The sequence below is a fragment of the Hyla sarda genome, chromosome 6, assembly GCF_029499605.1.
Source record: "Hyla sarda isolate aHylSar1 chromosome 6, aHylSar1.hap1, whole genome shotgun sequence".
Taxonomy (NCBI): domain Eukaryota; kingdom Metazoa; phylum Chordata; class Amphibia; order Anura; family Hylidae; genus Hyla; species Hyla sarda.
The window spans coordinates 243,114,483-243,139,201 of record NC_079194.1 but is presented as its reverse complement, the minus strand read 5'-3'; the positions used below and the strand labels follow the sequence as shown (position 1 = coordinate 243,139,201).

Genomic DNA, 24,719 nt, shown 5'->3' with positions numbered 1-24,719 from the left:
TGCCCCCCAAAAGCCATAACTGCAAAATTCACTCTCCAAAATCCCATTGTTGCTCCTTTCCTTCTGGGCCCTGTAGTGCACTCGAGAGAAATTGAATTACAAATTTTGGGGGACTTTTTCACTTTTTACCCCTTGTAAAAATGAAAAAATGGGCCTACAATAACATGTTAGTGTAAAAAATTTAGATTTTGAATTTTCTCCCTCACTATACTGCTATTCCTGTGAAACACCTAAAGAGTTAAACTTTCTAAATGTCATTTTTAATACTTTGAGGGGTGCAGTTTTCATAATGGGGTCCATTGTAGGGGATTGCTAACATAAAGACCCTCAAATTCACTTCAAAACTGAACCGGTCCCTTAAAAATTCAGATTTTTAAATTTTTGTGAAAAATTGGAAAATTGCTGCTATACTCTCAAGCCCTCTAATGTCTTCAAAAAGTAAAAACATGTCAACTTTATAATGCCAACATAAACTAGACATATTGTATATGTGAATCAATATATATAATTTATTTGGGATGTCCATTTTCCATGCAAGCAGAGAGTTTCAAAGTTAGAAAAATGCTAAATGGTCAGATTTTTCCTGAAACTTTGGAATTTTTCACCACGAAATGTAGCAAGTATCGACAAAAATTTACCACTAAAATAAATTAGAATATGTCACGAAAAAACAAACTCTGAATCAAATTTATAAGTAAAAGCATCCCAGAGTTATTAATGCATAAAGTGACAGTGGTCAGATTTGCAAAAAATCCTCCCGTCCTTAGGGTCAAAATGGGCTCCGCCCCCAAGGGGTTAACCCCTTAACGACAATGGACGTAAATGTACATCATGACGGTGCCGTGGTACTTAACGCACCATGACGTACATTTACACGCTGCGCTTACATGACCGTAAGCGCCGGACAGGTGCTCGCACCATGCGCGGCAGGTCCCGCCTGCTATCAGCAGCCAGGGACCCGCCAGTAATGGCGGACATCCGCATTCGCTTGGAAAATAGGAGAAAAGCCCCCCAAAATGTGTAGAACATACTCCATATGTGGATGTAAAGTGCTCTGTGGGCGAACTACAATGCTCAGAAGAGAATGAGCGCCATTGGGCTTATGGAGAGAAAGTGTGTCCGGAATTGAAGGCCACGTGTGTTTACAAAGGCCCTCACGTAATGTAATAAGGGGTGTAGTGAGCATTTACGCCCCACAGGTGTCTGAGAGATTTTTGGAACAGTGGTCCGTGAAAATGAAAAATGTAATTTTTCATTTGCACAGCCCACTGTTCCGAAATCAAACTATGGTGTTCAAGCTCCCTGCACAACTGGTTGCCCGGAGTAGGTTTATACAGAAAAAAATTTATGATGGAGCCACCTTGCTAACATAGCTATGGTTGTTTCAAACACCTTTCCTCCATGTGATGGCTTATGTGATTCCAAGCATTTTTTTAAATGGCTTAGTTAAACAAAAATGATTCCATACCCTTGAAAAACAGCTCTTGGTCACTAGGTGTCTCATTTCTCTGCTGTCTACTGCCTGTTGTCCGGACATTTCTGTCCCTAGTAGCAGAGAAACCAGAACAAAACATAGGAAGTGGGGGGTGGGTTTTAGCATGTCTAGGGGAGAGAGAGAGAGATTGAGAGCCTTGGCTGTGTACCTGCAAGCTGAGCCAGTCTACCTCCTGTGGATGATCCACAAAGGTAAAAAAGGTTTCCCCTTTATCTCTTACAACCCATATAAAGACTGCCTTTTCCCCCTTCCATTTGCTCTTGGTAAAAAAAAAGTGTCCTCCCCCTTATAACAGTGAACTCATTGATTTTACTGCCTAAAGTACATCTTTAGAAATGGGCAACACAGTCTGGTAGGGGTTAACAAGCATATGCAAGGCATACCTTTTTGTTTTTTTTAGATTTGGTTGTGTACACAAGTGACGGAGTCTGCTCTGCCCCAGGGTATAACACCCGCTCGGCCTGGTGATTGACCCACAAGGCTCGCCTGCATGCGGCGCCCATAGTTTTCACATGTATGCACTATGAATTGGTATTATGGCGCATGAGCAATCAGTCTGCCGGTGAATCTCTCAGACTCCCTGCACATGAAGCCCTGTTTGCCAATACCAGGCCAAGGGAGCGTGAAGTCAGCGGAGAGAGGTACTGCTGCCCTCAGCTTGCATTGTTAACCCCTACTAAACTGTATCGCTGGCTTCACAACTAGGGATGAAGTGACAGATGCACTTTATGGTCCTGTCTTGAATTTCAATAAAGCACACTTGTCTTGATAGTAACTGTAAATTCAGTGGGAAATGCCCATAATCCATCAACATGTTGTGGCTTCAAATTGGGACAAAAGGCCCTTTTATTTAAAATTCCCTTTTTTCTTTTTGTCTCAATCTGCAGGATCCCATTGAAGAAAATGCCCACAATGCGCCACACGATGGCTGGTGCTTTCACTGACCTACAGAAGCTTATTGGAACAAATGGCAAATATTATGCAGGATTTCCATCCAGCAATGATCCCACCCCAGAGAAGCTGCTGAACTATTTAGATGTAAGTATGTGGCCTGCTTATATCTACATATACTAAAAGGGGACGCAGCCCTGACAAGTGACAACTGTTACTAGACTTAGCCGCATGGTCATCTGACTAGTCACCTGAGGATCACATGATCCTGGGTACCAATAAAGACTGCATCGGTTCTGATGCGCACACAGCACTCGAGCGATGGGGAGGTAGAAACTGTAAGACCCCAATTCTGCCTTCTTTTGTGGGTGTCAGGTTGTCTCGGGTCAGGTCCCCAAACACACTTGTCCCCTATCCCAGTGTTTCCTGACCATGGTGCCTCCAATTGTTGCAAAAAATGCAACAGCTGGAGGCATCCTGGCTGAAAAACACTGCTAGGATATATTTTGCTGCAGAAATATGACCACTATAAAAAGATTTATCCCATGGCGTTATGGGGGTTAAAAAATTTGTATTTTTTCACACTTACACTTGAATGCATCTGTGTTTGTTTTTTATTTTTAATGTGATCATGTGACAAAAAACATATAAAAAAATTCCACCATGTTCTGGGTCTCAGTGGAGTGTATTGCCTTGTGTGTATTTGAGAGTAAGGTAGATTCCCGTATACTTGTATCCCATTGCTCACCTGACAATTACCTCGGCTGCTGCACCCATTTATATTATACCTTGACATTGTAGATCTCGCTGAGTCATGAGACCTGGTGACTTGTAGATCCTTATAGGGAAGCAGCTACTGCAGCTCTTCTACAATAACATAAGGGGAGATTTATCAAAACCCATCCAGAGGAAAGTTGCTGAGTTGCCCATAGCAACCAATCAGATCGCTTCTTTCCTTTTTAACAAGGCCTCTGCAAAATGAAAGATGCATTGAAGCAAATCTGACTGGTTGCTATAGGCAACTCAGCAACTTTTCCTCTGGACGGGTTTTAATAAATCTCCCCCATAGTTTTCAGATTTTTAGAGCCAGCAGTCACAGAATCTCATGCTAAGGAGAGTTGTATAATAGGGCTGCACAATTTGGGGAAAATGTCATATTGCGATTATGGAGGTAAATTTTTCAAAATAAACAAATTCTGAAATCCCGCCCCCGCCACCACTTCCTATTTTAAGTCTTATTCCCCCCATGTCATGTCAAATTCACCCTCCTCCCCTTGGCTGCCTTGGCATGCTGGGCGTGTTAGTTTTGCAACAGCTGGAGGCACCCCTGTTGTTGAACACTGGTTTAGTGTCTGGAGCAATGCAGTAGACCATTGTTCAGACTAGACTAAAGACAATTGCATACACTTGTCACCTGAGAGTAGGATTAGATGTCCGTTCGCATCGTTTGCATAGAAACAAGAAATAATTTCAATTACTGATGGTAGACAGATGTCTTCACACTAATATTTAGAATATTATAACCCCCTTCCTGCCCAGCCCACTAAATGAATAGGCTAATAAATTGGCATCACAAGCCATCTAATGGGTGAGACTAGCCAACAATTAATGGGGTATTCTTCTTCCCAGATGGTAAATGTTGTGGGAAAACAAGAATCAGGCTTGTTGGATAGTAGCATGTGCTAACCTTTGAAAGCCTGGCAGCAGCTTTTTGCCCCTCCGCATTGAGAAATAGATGCCTGCTCAGCTTAGACTAGCATGCATGTGTATGGAGGGTTGAAAAGAATAGCTGACTGCTGATAAAGCATTCTAAGTGTTACGCCTAGCGCTCCGGGTCCCCGCTCCTCCCCGGAGCGCTCACGGCGTCTCTCTCCCCGCAGCGCCCCGGTCGGTCCCGCTGACCGGGAGCGCTGCACTGTCATGGCCGTCGGGGATGCGATTCGCACAGCGGGACGCGCCCGCTCGCGAATCGCATCCCAGGTCACTTACCCGTCCCGGTCCCCTGCTGTCATGTGCTGGCGCGCGCGGCTCCGCTCTCTAGGGCGCGCGCGCGCCAGCTCTCTGAGACTTAAAGGGCCAGTGCACCAATGATTGGTGCCTGGCCCAATTAGCTTAATTGGCTCCCACCTGCTCCCAGACTATATCTGATCACTGCCCCTGCACTCCCCTGCCGGATCTTGTTGCCTTGTGCCAGTGAAAGCGTTTAGTGTGTCCAAAGCCTGTGTTACCTGAACTTCTGCTATCCATCTTGACTACGAACCTTGCCGCCTGCCCCGACCTTCTGCTACGTCTGACCTTGCCTCTGCCTAGTCCTTCTGTCCCACGCCTTCTCAGCAGTCAGCGAGGTTGAGCCGTTGCTAGTGGATACGACCTGGTTGCTACTGCCGCAGCAAGACCATCCCGCTTTGCGGCGGGCTCTGGTGAACACCAGTAGCCTCTTAGAACCGGTCCACTAGCACGGTCCACGCCATTCCCTCGCTGACACAGAGGATCCACTACCTGGAAGCCGAATCGTGACAGTAGATCCGGCCATGGATCCCGCTGAGGTGCCGCTGCCAAGTCTCGCTGACCTTACCACGGTGGTCGCTCAGCAATCGCAGCAAATTGCCCAACAAGGACAGCAGCTGTCGCAGTTGACCGCCACGTTACAGCAACTTCTGCCTCTGCTACAGCAGCAACCATCTCCTCCGCCAGCTCCTGCACCTCCTCCGCAGCGAGTGGCCGCTCCTAGCCTCCGCTTGTCCCAGCCGGACAAATTTGATGGGGACTCTAAACTCTGCCGTGGATTTTTGTCTGTGTTCCCTGCATATGGAGATGTTGTCGGACTTGTTTCCTACAGAACGGTCTAAGGTGGCGTTCGTAGTAAGCCTTCTTTCAGGAAAGGCCTTGTCTTGGGCCACACCGCTCTGGGACCGCAATGATCCTGCCACAGCCACAGTCCAGTCCTTCTTCGCTGAAGTCCGGAGTGTCTTCGAGGAGCCAGCCCGAGCTTCTTCTGCCGAGACTGCCCTGTTGAACCTGGTCCAGGGTAATTCTTCAGTGGGCGAGTACGCCATCCTATTTCGTACTCTTGCTTCCGAGTTATCATGGAATAACGAGGCTCTCTGCGCGACCTTTAAAAAAGGCCTATCCAGTCGCATCAAGGATGTGCTGGCCGCACGAGAGATTCCTGCCAACCTGCAAGAACTCATCCATTTGGCTACCCGCATTGACATGCGTTTTTCTGAGCGACACCAAGAGCTCCGCCAGGAAAAAGACTTAGATCTCTGGGCACCTCTCCCACAGTATCCGTTGCAATCTACGCCTGGGCCTCCCGCCGAGGAGGCCATGCAAGTGGATCAGTCTCGCCTGACCCAGGAAGAGAGGAATCGCCGTAGGGAAGAAAATCTGTCTTTACTGTGCCAGTACCGAGCATTTCTTGGTGGATTGCCCTATCCGTCCTCCACGTCTGGGGAAACGCACGCACGCACCCAGCTCACGTGGGTGTGGCGTCTCTTGGTTCTAAGTCTGCTTCTCCACGTCTCACGGTGCCCGTGCGGATTTCTCCTTCAGCCAACTCCTCCCTCTCAGCCGTGGCCTGCTTGGACTCTGGTGCCTCTGGGAATTTTATTTTGGAGTCGTTTGTGAATAAATTCAGCATCCCGGTGACCCGTCTCGTCAAGCCGCTCTACATTTCCGCGGTCAACGGAGTCAGATTGGATTGCACCGTGCGTTACCGCACAGAACCCCTCCTGATGTCTATTGGACCCCACCACGAAAGGATTGAGTTATTCGTCCTTCCCAACTGTACCTCTGAGGTCCTCCTCGGTCTGCCATGGCTCCGGCTTCATTCTCCCACCCTTGATTGGACCACCGGGGAGATCAAGAACTGGGACTCTGCCTGCCATAGGAAGTGCCTCTCCCCCCCTCCCAGTCCCGTCAGGCAAGCCTCAGTGCCTCCTCATGGCCCCCGTCCTGGTGTCACACTGCCCCGTGCCAGGCTTCGCCCTCTGCCCTCTCTCCCCATTCCCACTCCTGCTGTGCTGCCTGCCGTTGAGGAAACCCTCCATTCTTTCCCGGTGTCCTCATCCCAGGGGAGGCAGTTACCGGACAAAGAAAAGGGGAGACCTAAGGGGGGGGGTACTGTTACGCCTAGCGCTCCGGGTCCCCGCTCCTCCCCGGAGCGCTCACGGCGTCTCTCTCCCCGCAGCGCCCCGGTCGGTCCCGCTGACCGGGAGCGCTGCACTGTCATGGCCGTCGGGGATGCGATTCGCACAGCAGGACGCGCCCGCTCGCGAATCGCATCCCAGGTCACTTACCCGTCCCGGTCCCCTGCTGTCATGTGCTGGCGCGCGCGGCTCCGCTCTCTAGGGCGCGCGCGCGCGCCAGCTCTCTGAGACTTAAAGGGCCAGTGCACCAATGATTGGTGCCTGGCCCAATTAGCTTAATTGGCTCCCACCTGCTCCCAGACTATATCTGATCACTGCCCCTGCACTCCCCTGCCGGATCTTGTTGCCTTGTGCCAGTGAAAGCGTTTAGTGTGTCCAAAGCCTGTGTTACCTGAACTTCTGCTATCCATCTTGACTACGAACCTTGCCGCCTGCCCCGACCTTCTGCTACGTCTGACCTTGCCTCTGCCTAGTCCTTCTGTCCCACGCCTTCTCAGCAGTCAGCGAGGTTGAGCCGTTGCTAGTGGATACGACCTGGTTGCTACTGCCGCAGCAAGACCATCCCGCTTTGCGGCGGGCTCTGGTGAACACCAGTAGCCTCTTAGAACCGGTCCACTAGCACGGTCCACGCCATTCCCTCGCTGACACAGAGGATCCACTACCTGGAAGCCGAATCGTGACACTAAGGTGTATGGCCAGTTGTTCCCCATGTGTTGATGAATATACACTGCTCAAAAAAATAAAGGGAACACTAAGATAACACATCCTGAATGAATTATCTAATCGTATGAAATACTTTCATCTTTACATAGTTCAATGTGCTGATAACAAAATCACACAAAAATTATCAGTGGAAATCACATTTATCAACCCATGGAGGTCTGGATATGGAGTCACACTCAAAATCAGAGTGGAAAACCACATTACAGGCTGATCCAACTTTATGAAAGGAGTTCTCCAGGATCATGCATGCGGCACCCCGTTTGTAATCAGTCCCCGGAGAGTGTTCGCTCCGGGACTGATTACAGGCGACCACCGGGCCGGCAGCGTGCGATGTCATGCCTCCGCCCCCGTGTGACGTCGCGCTCCTCCCCTCAATGCAAGCCAACGGGAGGGACGTGACAGCTATCACGCCCCCTCCCGTAGGCTTGCATTGAGGGGCGGAGTATGACGTCACAGGGGGGGCGGAGGCGTGACATCACACGCCGCCGGCCCGGTGGTGGCCTGTAATCAGTCCCGGAGCGAACACGCTCCGGGACTGATTACAAACGGGGTGCCGCGTGCAAGATCCCGGGGGTCCCCAGCGGCGGGACTCCCGCGATCAGGCATCTTATCCCCTATCTTAGCCCACCGGAGAACCCTTTTAAAACAAGTCACAATGAGGCTCGTGTGTGTGTGTGTCCTCCACGTGCCTGTATGACCTCCCTACAAGCCTGGGCATGTTCCTAATGAGGTGGCGGATGATCTCCTGAGGGATGTCCTCCCAGACCTGGACTAAAGCATCCACCAACTCCTGGACAGTCTGGTGCAACGTGGCCTTGGTGGAACCATGTCCCAGATGTGCTCAATCGTATTCAGGTCTGAGGAACGGGCGGGCCAGTCCATAGCCTTCCTCTTGCAGGAACTGCTGACACACTCCAGACATGAGGTCTAGCATTGTCTTGAATTAGGAGGAATCAAGGGCCTACCGCACCAGAATATGGTCTCACAAGGGGTCTGAGGATCTCATCTCTGTACCTAATGGCAGTCAGGCTACCTCTGGCAAACACATGGACGGCTTTGCGTGCCGAAAGAAATGCCACCCCAAACCATTACTGACCCACTACCAAACGGTCATGCTGGAGGATGTTGCAGGCAGCAGAACGTTCTCAACGGCGTCTCATCTGTGAAGAGCACAGGGTGCCAGTGGCGAATTTGCCAATCTTGGTGTTCTCTGGCAAATGCCAAACATCCTGCACGGTGTTAGGCTGTAAGCACAACCCTCACCTGTGGACATACCACCCTCATGGAGTCTGTTTCTGACCGTTTGAGTGGACACATGCACATTTGTGTCCTGCTGGAGGTTATTTTGCAGGGCTCTGGCAGTGCTCCTCCTGCTCCTCCTTGCACAAAGGTGGAGGTAGCAGTCCTGCTGCTGGGTTGTTGCCCTCCTATGGCCTCCTCCACGTCTCCTGATGTGCAGGCCTGTCTCCTGGTAGCGCCTCCATGCTCTGAACACTATGCTGACAGACACAGCAAACCTTCTTGCCACAGCTCACATTGATGTGCCATCCTGGATGAGCTGGACTACTTGAGCTACTTGTGTGCCCTGCAATATTACCTCCAGCAGGCCACAAATGTGCATGTGTCCACTCAAACGGTCAGAAACAGACTCTATGAGGGCCCGACATCCACAGGTGGGGGTTGTGCTTACAGCCCAACACCATGCAGGACATTTGGCATTTGCCAGAGAACACAAAGATTGGCAAATTCGCCACTGTCACCCTGTGCTCTTCAGATGAAAGCAGGTTCACACTGAGCACATGTAACAGACGTGACAGTCTGGAGACGCCATGGAGAAATTTCTGCTGCCTGCAACATCCTCCAGCATGACCGGTTTGGTGGTGGGTAAGTAATGTGGGGGGGGGGGGGCGCACAGACCTCCATGTGCTTGCCAGAGGTAGTCTGACTGCCATTAGGTACTGAGATGAGGTCCTCAGGGGGGTGTATGGGGGGGGGGGGGGGATGCGACTTTAGTTTCCAACACACAGGGGATCCAGTGCATACATTAATCCTAGACTATTATGCTATAGACTTTAAAGCTTTAAAACAAACTCCCCCTCATGTGAAATAAGAGGAAAGTATCTTACTCAGTCCTAGGCAGCCGCCTTCGCCTCTTTACACTTGCAGCATAGCAGCGGCTGCTCTCCTGGGCTCCTGTGCTGGAAATAGAAAGAAGAAACCTGTCTCCCCAAATACACAGCCTTGTGTTTTTTTTTTTTTTTTTTGTGTTCCAAACTGCATTGATGTAACACTTCTCTCCTTGACTCTGTCAGGCTCAGTATTATGGTGAGATTGGCATCGGGACCCCTCCACAGAACTTCCTGGTCGTGTTTGACACTGGATCTTCCAACCTCTGGGTGCCATCAGTACACTGCTCCCTTCTGGACATCGCCTGCTGTGAGTTTGCTCTGTATATGTGTTTGGACAAAGATCTCAGTGGTAAAGTTTATACGCTCCATCACTGAGCTCCATCACTCTAGCTGTTGCTAGACATCTTATCCCCTAACAAACTCCGGGTTTCTGCGGCAGATGTCGTTACGGCCACACACCCCTCGTGATGTCACATCATGCCCCCGCCATTCATGTCTGTGGGAGGGGGCGTCGGCCAATATGCCCCCTCCCATAGACCTGAATGGAGGGGACATGGCAATGACATCACAAGGGGTGTGGCCCTGTAGTCACAATAACTGCCTCCGGCTCCGAGCGTTCTGAACAAAATGTTCAGAATGCTGGAGTACCCCTTTATATATTATATATATATATATATATATATATATATATATATATATATATATAAAATATATAAATATAATATATTACACTGTATATGTTATGTTAAAATCCTACCTGATAAATAGACTTCCAAAGAAAAAATGAATGTCTGCACTCACCAATTCTTCCGTATCTCTTAATTTCTTATACTCACTTAGGACAGAACGACATGCGGGGGGGAGGGGGTTAGGGGGGTAACCACAAGTGTGGGGGGGGGGGGTACCCCCCCCCCCCCCACAAATGCATAATGTCCTGTCCTATGTGTAAGTAAGTATATGAAATAAAGAAGAAATATGGAAGAATTGGTGAGTGCCAACATTCTTTTTTCTGTGGAAGTCTATTTATAAAGTTGAATTTACTGTCGGAGCACCACATCACATTCCATTACATAGAAGGCTGTTAGTCACACATTGGCGGATTACGGGTCCAGGTGAAATACAGTGCCGGACTATTTTCTGTTAAATTCCAACCCAATGCATTTAATGCTTTAAAAAAAAATAAAATCCAGGTTTCCCCCTCATTCTGCACATGATACCCCATAATTACAAGGTGAAAAAAGAATGTTAGAAATCTTTGCTAATTTATTGAAAAGGAAAAACTATTTTATTAACAAAAGTATTGAGAACCTTTACTCAGGTTGTGATTGGTAGCGGTTACAGCCTCCAGTCCTCTTGGGAATGAGGCCACAAGGTTTACACACCTGAGTTTAGGGATTTTCTATCGTTCTCTTCAGATCCTTTTCATTTATCCCCACAGATGTTCCATTGAGTTCAAGTCAGGGCCCATTTGGAGAGATTTATCAAAACCTGTGCGGAGGAAAAGCTGACCAGTTGCCTATAGCAGCCAATCTGATTGCACCTTTTTAAATTGCATGGTTTCCTCCAGGTTTTTTATTTCATAATGTATTGCAGTACACTGCAAGCTTCTTGATTCCAGTCAGCCTCAGTACTGGCAGCTAACTTCCTGCCAGCTTATGCCCTGGTCACATCACATTCATGCTCGACATCCCAAGGTATACATCAGGATACTGACAAAAAGTATGCTGACATATACTGTAAAGGTAAAAACATATCCGCTAGCCTAAGGGTCTCTCGAACGGCGCCCAACTCTCCACCTGAACGGAGCATTTCAACCACAACTTGAAGCTGCGACCGACATGCCTTCTCCATGCAGCTCTATGGGAGAGCCCAAGGGCTGCACTCGGCAATCTGACTCTGCCATAGAGCTGCGACGTATTCGCTGCTTCGTGCTGTGGTCAACACCGCTCTTTTCATGTAAAAAGCAAAGGGGCAGTTCGGGGGGATAGGGGGTAAGTTTATATAAATAGGAGTTTTCCTTTAACCATCCCTATAGTTTTTTCAGTTTAATATACCAATCTCGCTGTGGAATTTTCCTGTTACATGGTAATTGATCAGTCCATTTGGATCCATCAGAAAGATGATCCACTAGATCGGTCATGGCTCAGTTGTAGATGTTATTGTTATTGTGTACAAAGCCAAAAAGTTGCCTAATATGTTAACTCTTAGCAATTGGCTCAGGAATGATCTAAAAACAGCAAGTGTTATGAAGGCTTCCATGCAGTTAGCAATTTGCAGGTCAGATTTAAAGGGGTTGTACAGCTTTAGAAAAACATGGCTGCTTTAATTTAGAAAAAGCGACTCATCCGCTCATCTGCCATGCCTTGTGTTGCAGCTCATCCCTATTTACATCAAATAGAGCTTAGATGTAATACCAAACACAGCCTGTGGGCAGGGGTGGTGCTATTTTTTATATTAGCATCCTATCTGTTTATTTTTTGTCCAGAACAGCCCTTTCAACACAAATAACCTTATTTTTACCTTGTAACAGTGGTGCACCATAAGTACGACTCTTCCAAATCCTCAACTTACGTAAAGAATGGTACAGAATTCGCCATTCAGTATGGCAGCGGGAGCCTGTCTGGATACATCAGTCAGGACACTGTGTTGGTAAGATCACATTTTGCTCTTCTCCGGGTCATTTCCTGGCTTTATTGAGGTAGCAGAGGCCAAGGCTTTAGAACAGTGGTCTCAAACTGGTGGCCCTCCAGATGTTGCAAAACTTCAACTCCCAGCAAGCCTGAACATGTACAGACAGCCGTTGGCTGTACCGGGCATGCTGGGAGTTGAAGTTTTGCAACATCTGGAGGGCCACCAGTTTGAGTCCTTCTTTTATAGCTATGGACCTTGTTGTGATATGAGGAAGAAGGGATGTCCTGCCTCCCCTAGTTTTTGGGACGGTCTACTGAATGATGTGTAATTTTTGGGTCTACTTCATCTCTTCCTGACCACAACTGATGATAGTGATGTATAAATTTTTATTTTCTCTTTAAGATTGGAAGCATTGTAGTAAAAGATCAGATGTTTGCAGAAGCTCTAAAACAGCCTGGTATTGTATTTGTGGCTGCCAAGTTTGATGGCATTTTGGGCATGGCATATCCCCGAATTTCTGTGGATGGAGCACCTACTGTTTTTGATGACATAATGGACCAGAAGCTTGTAGATGAAGACGTGTTCTCCTTCTATCTGAACAGGTACAAATCTTTAACCCCTTCCCACTATGGGATGTATGCATGCGGTGTCCCAGCATCTGACACGTTCGCACAATGGAACGTATGCATACGTCCTAGCGATCTCCTGCACTGCCACGGGCAATCACAGCCGGAGTCCCACCGCAGCTGCCGGTCCCGGCAGCATTAACCCCATAGATGCCGTGATCAATCCTGATTACGGCATCTATGGTGTTGACAGGGGGAGCGCTCTTCCCCTGTTCAGCAGCGGCGCTGCCATACGATCGCGGGTCGCCGTTGGTTGCTATGGCAGCAGGAGGTCAGATCATGACCTCCTGTCTGCCTGCTACAGAAGCCTGTGACATCCAGCCAGAGGCTGGATCGCACAGGCTGTAGTGTGTGCAGCTCATCAGGTCATACTGTACTGCAGTACAAATCTATTGCAGCATAGTATAACCTGTAAAAAGTGTAAAAAAATTTTAAGTTCTTTAACCCCTTAAGGACGCAGGACGTAAATGTACGTCCTGGTGCGGTGGTACTTAACGCACCAGGACGTACATTTACGTCCTAAGCATAACCGCGGGCATCGGAGCGATGCCCGTGTCATGCGCGGCTGATCCCGGCTGCTGATCGCAGCCAGGGACCCGCCGGCAATGGCCGACGCCCGCGATCTCGCGGGCGTCCGCCATTAACCCCTCAGGTGCCGGGATAAATACAGATCCCGGCATCTGCGGCATTGCGCGATTTAAATGAATGATCGGATCGCCCGCAGCGCTGCTGCGGGGATCCGATCATTCATAACGCCGCACGGAGGTCCCCTCTCCTTCCTCCGTGCGGCTCCCGGCGTCTCCTGCTCTGGTCTGTGATCGAGCAGACCAGAGCAGAAGATGACCGATAATACTGATCTGTTCTATGTCCTATACATAGAACAGATCAGTATTAGCAATCATGGTATTGCTATGAATAGTCCCCTATGGGGACTATTCAAGTGTAAAAAAAAATTTAAAAAAATTTAAAAGTAAAAGTAAAAAAAAGTGAAAAATCCCCTCCCCCACTAAAAAAGTAAAACGTCCGTTTTTTCCTATTTTACCCCCAAAAAGCGTAAAATTTTTTTAGACATATTTGGTATGTTAATGATCCCGTACGGTTAATGGCGTGAACGAAAAAAAAAAAAAGTCCAAAATTCCTACTTTTTTAATACATTTTATTTAAAAAAAAAATTATAAAAAATGTATTAAAAGTTTTTTATATGCAAATGTGGTATCAAAAACAAGTACAGATCTTGGCGCAAAAAATGAGCCCCCATACCGCCGCTTATACGGAAAAATAAAAACGTTATAGGTCATCAAAATAAAGGGATTATAAACGTACTAATTTGGTTAAAAAGTTTGTGATTTTTTTTTAAGCGCAACAATAATATAAAAGTATGTAATAATGGGTATCATTTTAATCGTATTGACCCTAAGAATAAAGAACACACGTCATTTTTACCATAAATTGTACGGCGTGAAAACGAAACCTTCCAAAATTAGCAAAATTGCGTTTTTCGTTTTAATTTCCCCACAAAAATAGTGTTTTTTGGTTGCGCCATACATTTTATGATATAATGAGTTATGTCATTACAAAGGACAACTGGTCGCGCAAAAAACAAGCCCTCATACTAGTCTGTGGATGAAAATATAAAAGAGTTATGATTTTTAGAAGGCGAGGAGGAAAAAATGAAAACGTAAAAATTAAATTGTCTGAGTCCTTAAGGCCAAAATGGGCCGAGTCCTTAAGGGGTTAATAAAAGAATGAAGTGTAAAAAAAATGAAAAAAAATAAAATGCCCCTTTCCCAATAAAAGCCCTGTATTATCACCAAAAAAGATCAAAAACACAAATCATATACATAATATGTATTGCCACGTCCGTGATGACGTGTACTATAAAACTATAATGTAAATTATCCCGTACACTAAACCCCGTAAAAAAAAATTTTTTTAAATGCGCAAAATTCGCCAATTTTGGTACAAATATCAGAATAAAAAGATCAAAAGGTAGCATGTATCGCAAAAATTATATCAATGAAAAGTAGAGCTCCTCCCGCAAAAAAATAAGTCCTTACTCAATGGCGTCGGACGAAAAATAAAAAAGTTATGGCTGTTGGAAAATGAATGGCAGAAAAAAGAATTTTGCTAAGAAAAGGAAAAAGAACATAGAAAGCTATATAAAATGGGTATCACCATAATCGTACTGACCCACAGAATAAACAAAACATCACTTTTACTGCACAACGTACACCATAAAAAAATATATTTTGGAGTTTTTCACAAAAACTTCTGCATGTGTCAACAAAAATGCACCACTTATATAAAGTACAATATGTCACGAAAAAAGGATATCAGAATCGCTCTGCTCAGAAATAGCGCTCTAAAGTTATAACCATTTAAAAGGACAAAAAAGAGCCTGGTCATTAAGGAAAAAATGGGTCCGTCCTTAAGGGTTAAAGGGGTACTCCAGTGGAAAACTTTGTTTTTATTTTTTTAAATCAACAGGTGGCAGAAAGTTAAACAGATTTGTAAATTACTTCTACTAAAAAAAACTACCTCTCATCAAATAAACTTTTGATATATTTTAGATTAATGAATGTTAATTATAATATAATTTAATCCTTCCACTACTTATTAGCTGCTGATTTACTGCTGAGGAAATTATTTTCTTTTTGGAACACAGTGCTTTCTGCTGACATCTCTGTCCATTTTAAGAACTGTCCAGAGTAGGAGAAAATCCCCATAGCAAACATAAGCTGCTCTGGACAGTTCCTAAAATGGACAGAGATGTCAGCAGAGAGCACTGTGGTCGTGATGTCAGCAGAGAGCTCTGTGTGTCAAAAAGAAAAGAATTTCCTCTGTAGTATTCAGCAGCTAATAAGTACTGGTAGGATTAAGATTTTTTAATAGAAATAATTTACAAATATTTTTAACTTTCTGGCACCAGTTGATTTAAAAAAAGTTTTCCACCGGAGTACCCCTTTAATAGGGAAATTTACTTACAACAGAAGACTTCTGCTTATATCCTTCACTTGATATATGTATTGTTTGCTGTTGTCTATACGCATGAGATCGCCTCCTTCTGTTTGGGACAGGTTTAAAAAAAACCCTACCCTTCCTCCTCTAACCAGCATAATTTAAACAAACACAAGAAGGAAAGAAATCAGAGTTAGTACAATAAAAAATCCATCACCAACTCAACCATGGGTGGGACCTTTGGGTGCTATCGTGGAGCCTTCCTAGAAATCAATTTATTGGGAAGTATAATTCAGTTTCCCCTGTTGTGTCCACAACAACACCTCTGGTAAAAGTACCACAGAAAAGATTTAGGGAGGGACAACCACAAAGGACCTTACCCCCCCAAAAGCCATATATTCACTATACAGTACATATGACCGATAACTGGGAAAGGTATGGAGAGTGTTCTAGGTACTAGCAATAAAGACATCTAATGGGCAGTCCTTCACTACTTGCTACCCGACAATAGAGGAAGGACAAAAATCTTTTCCTTTAGTTTTGCAGATCCTAATATGGGCAAGATGGCTTGTAAAAGTTCTATATTCACCCTTAGAAGGTCTACAGAGCTAATGACAAATCTTCTCCCCTTGATGTGAGAGCCCAGTCTACTCAGTGAATGTCCTCCTCATAGCGGAGAGGGCTTTTGTGGAACAGATTTCTTGTGCAGTCAGCTGGAAAAATCTCAATACCTTTTCAAAGTGTTATAGGTTAATGTACTGTCTAATGAAGATATGGACTTTGGGGTAAGGTCCATGGGGACTTTGTCCCTTTCTTTGTACCGGAAAGAAAAACAGGACTTCAAGAAGTTCAGGAATTGTATGGCGCTGACCAGTATAAAATCCACGGGACACAGGAACATCCAATGAACGCTTTAATGACAACAATGCAATGCGTTTCGCTGCGCATGCGCAGCGAAACGCATTGCATTGTTGTCATTAAAGAGTTCATTGGATGTTCCTGTGTCCCGCAGATTTTATCTGCGCCGTACGATTCCTGAACTTCTTGAAGTCCTGTTCTACTTTACGGTACATGCATATATCAGGAAGGTGCTTCCTTTACAACCGCTCTCCATTGTTGTGTATGCGCGTACACAACCTGTATTGGTAACCCCTCCCTCCCCCATTCATTTGGCTACTAGCGATACTCCACATGGAGCACCTCTCCTTTTCTTTTTAATTCCTTTCTTTGGTACTTTTTCCATAGTGTTGTCATGGAGACAACAGGGAATTATGTGAATTATACTCACTGATAATGTTATTTTTAAAGTCTCTCTAACCACACCCAACCTTGGTTTTCTTTTTTTAAAGGGTTTCCTTTCCTTCTTGGTGTTTTAAAGATACAGTGATGAGGGGAGAATGTGGTGGCGTTCTTAAAGCGCAACGGTCATGAGGTTTGGGGCGTATAACCTAACCACAGTGTGTGTATGGTGTTTAAAATATGTCTCCAGCTTTGCTTTTATTCCTCTTATTACATCTTTTATTAGCTCAAAAAACACTTTTATATGCAGCCACTGACAGTCCAATAGGTGTGGCCAGGGTGCGCTATGTCCCGCGGCCGCCACGCCTACCCCGCTGTGTGATTGACACACAGGTCCCAGCGCATGCGCCCCTTATCTTTCATATTTATTTATTGACATTTCTTTACAGAGCGCGAGCGCTCACTTCAACTGTCTGACGCCTCTGTGCGTATGGAGAGTGCCAGTTCTTCTCTCACTCAGGGCGCGTCTGCATTCCCTAGAGGCAGAGAGCACTCGCTCTCTGCCTCCAGTATTGCCCAGGCGCACGGAGGTGTCAGACGGAGCGCTTGCTCTGTAATGCCGGTTGGCGCTCACATATGAAGGATAGGAGGCGAATGCGCTGGGACCTGCGTGTCAATCATACAGCGGTCCCAGTGCTGGTGTACAGGGGATAGGTGTGGTGGCCTCGGTCATAGCGAGCGTTGTCAGCAGCTGCATATAAAAGTGTTTTTGAGCTAATAAAACCCTTAATAAAAGTAAGGCTGCTGACATATTTTACACACCATACACACACTGTGATTAGGTTAGATGCCCCAAACCTCGTGACAGTTGCGCTTTAACCTCGGTTTTACTTGTCCCAGTCAGGAGGTGGTGATCTCGGGGGCGCTGTCATGGAGACTTTATAGAAATCAAATTATCAAGGAGTATAATTTAGTTTCTTGGGAAGGCATTTGGTGCATTGGCTAACTTCCACTGAACTAAATGCCTTCCCAAGAAATGGTGGAATTCATACCCTCATAGCGACAAAATAGTATAGCAATGATCTTTTGCTTTGTCGTGGACTACCGTGTTTCCCCAAAAATACACCCTACCCTGAAAATAAGCCCTAGCTGGATTATCGGGGTGGGCTGCAATATAAGCCCTACCCCGAAAATGAGACCTAGGCAAGTGGTCTTCAATCTGCGGACCTCCAGAATTTGCAAAGCTACAACCCCCAGCTGTTGGGGTATGCTGGGAGTTGTAGTTTTGCAACATCTGGAGGTCCGCAGGTTGAAGACCACTGATCTAGACAATGCCCAGGTTGCAAATATTAAAAAACAAACTTTAACTTACCTTAGTCCTCCGTTTCCCCGTTGCTAAGGAACCGGCCTCACTGTTCTCCGCTGCTCTTGCTGCTTCCTGGTGTTGTGACGTTTCGGAGCCTTCAGCCTATCACCAGCCACAGCGATGTCCCACCTCTGCTGATGATAGGCTGAGCGCATTGTCATGTAAGGAGTCGGCCAGCTTCTTACAGGACAGTGGGCTCAGCCTATCATCGGCTGAGGCGGGACATCGCTGCGGCCGGTGATAGGCTGAAGGCTCTGTGACGTTCCCATCCCCAGGACCGCAGCAAGAACCGCTGAGGGACCATGAGGCTGGTTCCTTAGCAACGCTGGAACGGAGGACGAAGGTAAGTTAAAGTTTGTTTTTTAATATTTGCAGCCCGGGCACAGGAATACTTAACTGCTCTTTTGGCGCAAAGGTATTGGCCAGTGTTTAGAAGTATAGAGGTGTGTGCTACATAAACATTTGGGTGTATATGTGGGCCCTTCATGCTCAAACTACTTTACAAGTACAGCGCAGCGGCTGATAATTATTTGGCAGGGGGGGGGGGGGGGAGAGAAGATGCGCTTCCGGGTGACATACGTTACGATTAGCAGCGCTGGGCTGAGAAACCGGCGGGGGGGGGAGGGATGTTGGGGGGCAGAGCTGTGCCCATCACATGTAAATAAATAAGCCCTACCCTGAAAATATGCCCTAGTGTGTTTTTGGTGACTACAATTAATATAAGACCCGGTCTTATTTTCGGATAAACACGGTATAATCTATAGTACAATGACCAGATCTTTGGATTGTAGCAGGTATTCACACTTAGATATTCTGCCTCAAAATTACCTTTTTGTGAAAAGAAGCAATTTTTACACACACGTACATCTCTACTGGTTTTCACATTATGTCCACCATTCTTTCCTTAGGAACCCAGATTCTGAGCCTGGAGGAGAGCTGTTAATTGGCGGCACTGACCCTACATACTACACTGGAAACTTCAACTACATGAATGTGACTCGTAAGGCATATTGGCAGATCCGTATGGAACAGTAAGTAACAGGAAAGGGGCAACAAGCCTGTGAATCTACCCATATAGCAAGATGACTACACTACATTCACAGATGGTTATCACCCGATGTATAATTGAAAAGCGTTAAGGAATAATCACATGGCGGAGTTTCCGAGTGGAATCCTGCTGCAGAATTTAGCTCGGAAATTGCGTTGCAGCAGAGTCGCATTGTTTTCAGTGGGATTCTGCTGCACTGTGCACACAGTGGAATTTCGGTAACGGAAATCTATATTCCCGCCTCCACAGAAAGAATTGACATGTCAGGTCTTTCTGCGAAATCCACGTTCTATAGAGACTGCGCATTTCCAGTGGTTCCAGCGCTGGCATGTCCTGGCAGCACCCGCTGTCTGTGAAATGTTAGCCTGGAAATTTTCCGGGAGGACATTCCACCGTGTGAACATGGCCTGAGTGATATTTAGCTTGGTCATTCTTCTGGATGGATAATAACTACATTTTGGGCGTCGCCACACATGAGGTTTATAAAGGATATTGGTGGATTTAGATGAGTAAACTATTGTACAGTCTTTGAAAACCATTTATTTTAACTCTAAATGCTCTAAAACAGTGTTTCCCAATCAGGGTGCCTCCAGCTGTTGTGAAACTACAACTCCCAGCATGCCCGGACAGCCTTTGGCTGTCCGGGCATGCTGGGAGTTGTAGTTTTGCAACAGGTGGAGGCACCTTGGTTGGGAAACACTGCTCTACAAGATGAATAATAGAAGTTTTGTGCAAGCCTGCAAAGAATTTGGTTGGCAGCATCTGTTTAGAAGACACTCTCCCAACCTTTACAAGTAGATTAAGGGCTACAATCCGACTTTCTTTTTAAAATGGCGACAGTGAACAGTCCTAGTGATAGAAACTTCCTCCATGTATACACTGATTCCAGATATGGTTACTCAATGGTTTGTGCTACGGCCAGGATTTAGTTTTCCTTTGTCTTTTTATCAGAAGAGTTTTTCAGTTCACTGGCTAAAATTGCCTAATGGTAGAAATGTTTTGAGAATAATATCTCCCTTCTTGCAGACTAAGTGTTGGAGATAAGCTGACTTTATGTAAAGGGGGCTGTGAGGCTATTGTGGACACCGGGACATCACTGCTCACTGGTCCATCGGAAGAAGTGACAGCACTGCATAGAGCGATCGGAGCCATTCCACTGATCCATGGAGAGGTGAGCTCTGAGTCTGTAATATGGAGTGTAATTCTGAATGCTGTGCATATGTCTAGTCTTTAAAGCGTTACTGTCATTAGTAAGAATATTTATAAAAAAAATGCTTAAATCAGTGTAGTTTAGACCTGTATGCATAATAATATGCATGTGTTAATATGTAAAATACCTTTTGATCTATGTAAATCTGGGATCAGTCTTCTTAATTGCTCTGAGGCTGGGGGTGTTTCCCCTGGAGCATGATGAGCTCCTCTCCTCCCCTCTCCCCTTTCATAAGGTCTGCACAAACATTTTTACATTTGCAAAGCATATTGGCTGAATGCATGCCCTATATAACTAATGCAGCCATGCATGCTCTATATAACTCAAATGCAGCCATGTGAAACTATATGGTGCCAAAAAACTAAGATCTTTTACATTTTCATAGCTTTGTAACCCTAAAGCCTAACCCTAATAACCCTAAAGCAGACATGTGGAACCTATATGGTGCACATTCACAAGAAATATGTTCATAAAATGACCAAAGAGAAACAGTTTTGCATATAAATTTTAGCACCTTGTATTGCTTGTAACTGTGCATGTGAATGCTTCTCTTCTTAAAGGGGTACTCCGGCCAGATACATCTTATCCCCCATCTTATTCAAAGGATAGGGGATAAGATTTCTGATCGTGGGGAGGCCCGCCGCTGTGACATCACGCCATGCCCCCTCCGTTCATGTCCATGGGGGGGGGGGGGGTCATGACTGTTTCCACGCCCCCTCCCATAGACATGAATGGGGGGGGCGTGGCAGAGATAGCGAAGGGGAGGATGGGGGTCAGATGTGATCAGATGTATTTGGCCGGAATACCCCTTTAAAGACTGCAGGCTGTCTGGGTCTTGTCTGTGCTCTGAGGAGCAGCATGGAGATAACCACACCTCCCTCCTCCCCTCAGAGATTTTTGACCAAAAAGGCTGAATTTTCTGGGTTTGTTTGCAAAATTAAAGACAGAGACCCCTAGTGGCCATTTTTTTAAACCTGTTTTTCACATCTGTAGCAATCACATTTTTTTTTAAAGAAGTATATTTTCAAAATGCTTAGTTGTTTCTAACGACAGTAACTCTTTAAGAAACAGTTACTACAACCTAGAAGACCCCCCCCATACTGCTCCGTCCTAACTGTGCTGTCTTTTGTAGTACATGGTGCTGTGTGACAAAATCCCATCACTGCCTGTAGTTACATTCAGATTTGGAGGAGTGGACTATAGCCTGACCGGAGAACAGTATGTGCTGAAGGTAGGTTTATACTGTATTGGTATGTATTCTAATATAAAAACCTCTGTAAGATGAGGCCCTGACATTATTGGTGCTTTCTTCCTCAGATGACTCAGTTTGGCCGTACAATTTGCCTTAGTGGCTTCATGGGCCTTGACATTCCTCCTCCAGCCGGACCACTATGGATCATCGGAGATGTGTTTATTGGCCAATATTACACTGTCTTTGATCGGAAAAATGATCGTGTTGGGTTTGCAAAAGCAAAGTAACTTCAACTACTTTGCTACAGCCCCCCTTTAAATCCTACAGTGCCCATGTGTGATCCCTTCCACAGCCCAACTTGGCTGCCCCTCAGGCTCATTCACAGCTTTTAAATGCACAATCTGTACCTGCAATATGCAACACTTTCTGTTATTCCCTGAACTGGATAGTCTAGACCAGTGTTTCCCAACCAGGGTGCCTCCAGCTGTTGCAAAACTACAATTCCCAGCACGCCCGGACAGCCGTTGGCTGTCCGGGCACGCTGGGAGTTGTAGTTTTGCAACAGCTGGAGGCATCTTGGTTGGGAAACACTGGTCTAGATATTCTACCGCTGCTGCACCAGATAGAGATGAACATTGCTGGGGAGATTTATCAAAACCTGTCCAGAGGAAAAGCAGAGGTGCCCATAGCAACCAATCAGATCGCTGCATTCATTTTTCAGAGGCTGGTTAAAAAAAAATTAAAGAAGTGATTGGTTGCTATGGGCAACTCGGCAACGTTCCTCTGGACAGGTTTTGATAAATCTCCCCCGCAGTTCTTAGACGTACACAGTCTTGGCTACAGATGCAATGGAAAATCTCCAAAACCTGCGCTGTAAAACAAGTCCGTTCAGCATGTGACTGTAGTATTCCTGTTCCACATCTAGTATTCTTCATGGATTATCTAGTGCAGAGTTTCCCAACCAGGGCGCCTCCAGCTGTTGTAAAACTACGACTCCCAGCATGCGTTGGCTGCCCGGGCATGCTGGGAGTTGTAGTTTTGGAGGCATCCTGGTTGGGAAACATTGATCTAGTGTATGTTACTATTCTTTTAGATGCGTACATTTACAGGATGGATAAGCAACAGATTTTACCTGTGAATTTGCGCAAAATCCATAGAAATTACACTACCAGGTAGGTGGATTAGATTTTACAAATCTCATCCATTTGCGGTGTGGGTATTCAGGGGGGGAAAAAAATAATAAATAAATAAACATCTCATCTTTTGCTACAGACCGGCAAGAGAAAAATCTGCTGCTTGTAGACATACAGGAGACACTATGCTTTATGGAAAGAACTGGAACGCATCCGATCAGAACAAAGCAGGGGTAACCTAACCAAATGTTCTGTTAAGAGTTAAAGGGGTATCCAAAGGATAGGGGATAAGATGTCAGATTGCCGGGGTCCTGCTGCTGGGGACCCCAGGGATCGCTGCTGCGGCACCCCGCTATCATTACTGCGCAGAGCGAGATCGCTCTGCACGTAATGAGGGGCAATACAGGGGCCGGAGCATCGTTACGTCACGGCTCCGCCCCTCGTGACGTCACGGCCCCGTCAATACAAGTCTATGGGAAGGGGGCGTGGCGGTCGTCACGCCCCCTGCCATACACTTGCATTAAGGGGACGGGCCGTGATGTCATGAGGGGCGGAGCCATGTCGTCACGCTGCTCCGCCCCTGTATCGCCCGTCATTACGCACAGAGCGAACTCGCTCTGTGCAGCAATGATGGCGGGGTGCTGCAGCAGCGATCCCTGGGGTCCCCAGCAGCGGGATAAGGGATAAGATGCCAGGGGCGGAGTACCCCTTTAAGGGCTTTGCTCTGATAGAAGCCAGTTCCTGTACTTCTAAAGCAGTGTTTCCCAAGCAGGGTGCCTCCAGCTGTTGCAAAACTACAACTCCCAGCATGCCCGGACAGCCAAAGGCTGTCCGGGCATGCTGGGAGTTGTAGTTTTGCAACAGCTGGAGGCACCCTGCTTGGGAAATACTGTTCTAGAGGAGCCAGGCTACTACGAGCAGGGGGAAATACTTAGAATTGTAAGTTAGATACGGGTTGTTGCTATGGTTTTGAATGATTTTTTATTTTTTAGTTTTTTTTTTTAGTTTCTTGCACTAAAATATTTACCAAGTAATATGGTAACATTCAAGGACTGCTGGGTATTTGGATCAAAAGATATGTAAAATTGAGTAGGTTAGAAATAAATGATCTTCTGGTATAATGCTTACCGGTAATAATATAGAACAAGTTAACCCTTTTCCTCTTACAAATGGAATAATTATTATTTTTTTGTTAAACTTATTGGCCCAGATTTATCAAACTGTGTAAAACAGAAAACATTTTGTGATTTTTTATTTTTTTTTCCACAGCAACCAATCACAGCTCCGCTTTCACTTTACCACAGCTTGTTGGCTGAACTGTGATTGGCTGCGATTGGCACAGTTTGATAAATCTGGGCCATTGTGTTCAAAATTAATTGTAAAAATTGCTGATAAATATGGAATGCTTTACTCTGGTCAATACTTGTTTGTCTACTGTACATCTCAGGAATAAAATATTTCTTTGTGGTGACTACTTAGTTCTTAATGATTATTATTCTTATTGGCAAAGAACATTCTCCTCACAACATCCTCTCTGTAAATAACCATGCAGAACCGTCGGGTCTAATTTATTTAATTGGCATCTAACTGTAACTCGAATGACTGATTTACTGTGTGGTATATAGCACCAGCGTACTCCGAGCATTCAAATCACTCAATGCCTTTAACCCCTTCCCGCGATGGGACGTATGCATACGTTCCAGCATCCAACATGTTCGCGCACTGTATGTATATGTCCTAGCGATCTCCTGCGCTGCCGCGGGTAGCGCAGGAGATCAGCGGTGGAACCCAGCTGTCAATCACAGCCGGAGTCCCGCTGCCGGAGCCGCAATCGTGCCGGTCCCGGCAGCATTAACCCCATAGATGCTGTGATCAATCCTGATCACAGCATCTATGGTGTTGACACGGGGAGCGCTCTCCTCCTGTACAC

General features: G+C 46.1%; 1 protein-coding gene across 1 annotated transcript in view; it reads left to right on the top strand.

The window, feature by feature from the left end:
• LOC130276875 (cathepsin D-like) overlaps nt 1-24,263 on the top strand; it is a 37,550-nt gene extending 13,287 nt beyond the window's left edge. Inside the window, exons 2-9 of the mRNA XM_056526844.1 lie at nt 2,383-2,533; nt 9,570-9,693; nt 11,917-12,035; nt 12,420-12,619; nt 19,115-19,237; nt 20,281-20,425; nt 21,597-21,695; nt 21,782-24,263. Of these exons, the coding sequence (XP_056382819.1) occupies nt 2,383-2,533; nt 9,570-9,693; nt 11,917-12,035; nt 12,420-12,619; nt 19,115-19,237; nt 20,281-20,425; nt 21,597-21,695; nt 21,782-21,943 (1,123 nt within the window). The 3' untranslated portion in view covers nt 21,944-24,263. The remainder of the gene's footprint in view (nt 1-2,382; nt 2,534-9,569; nt 9,694-11,916; nt 12,036-12,419; nt 12,620-19,114; nt 19,238-20,280; nt 20,426-21,596; nt 21,696-21,781) is intronic.
• Nucleotides 24,264-24,719: the final 456 nt, after the last annotated feature.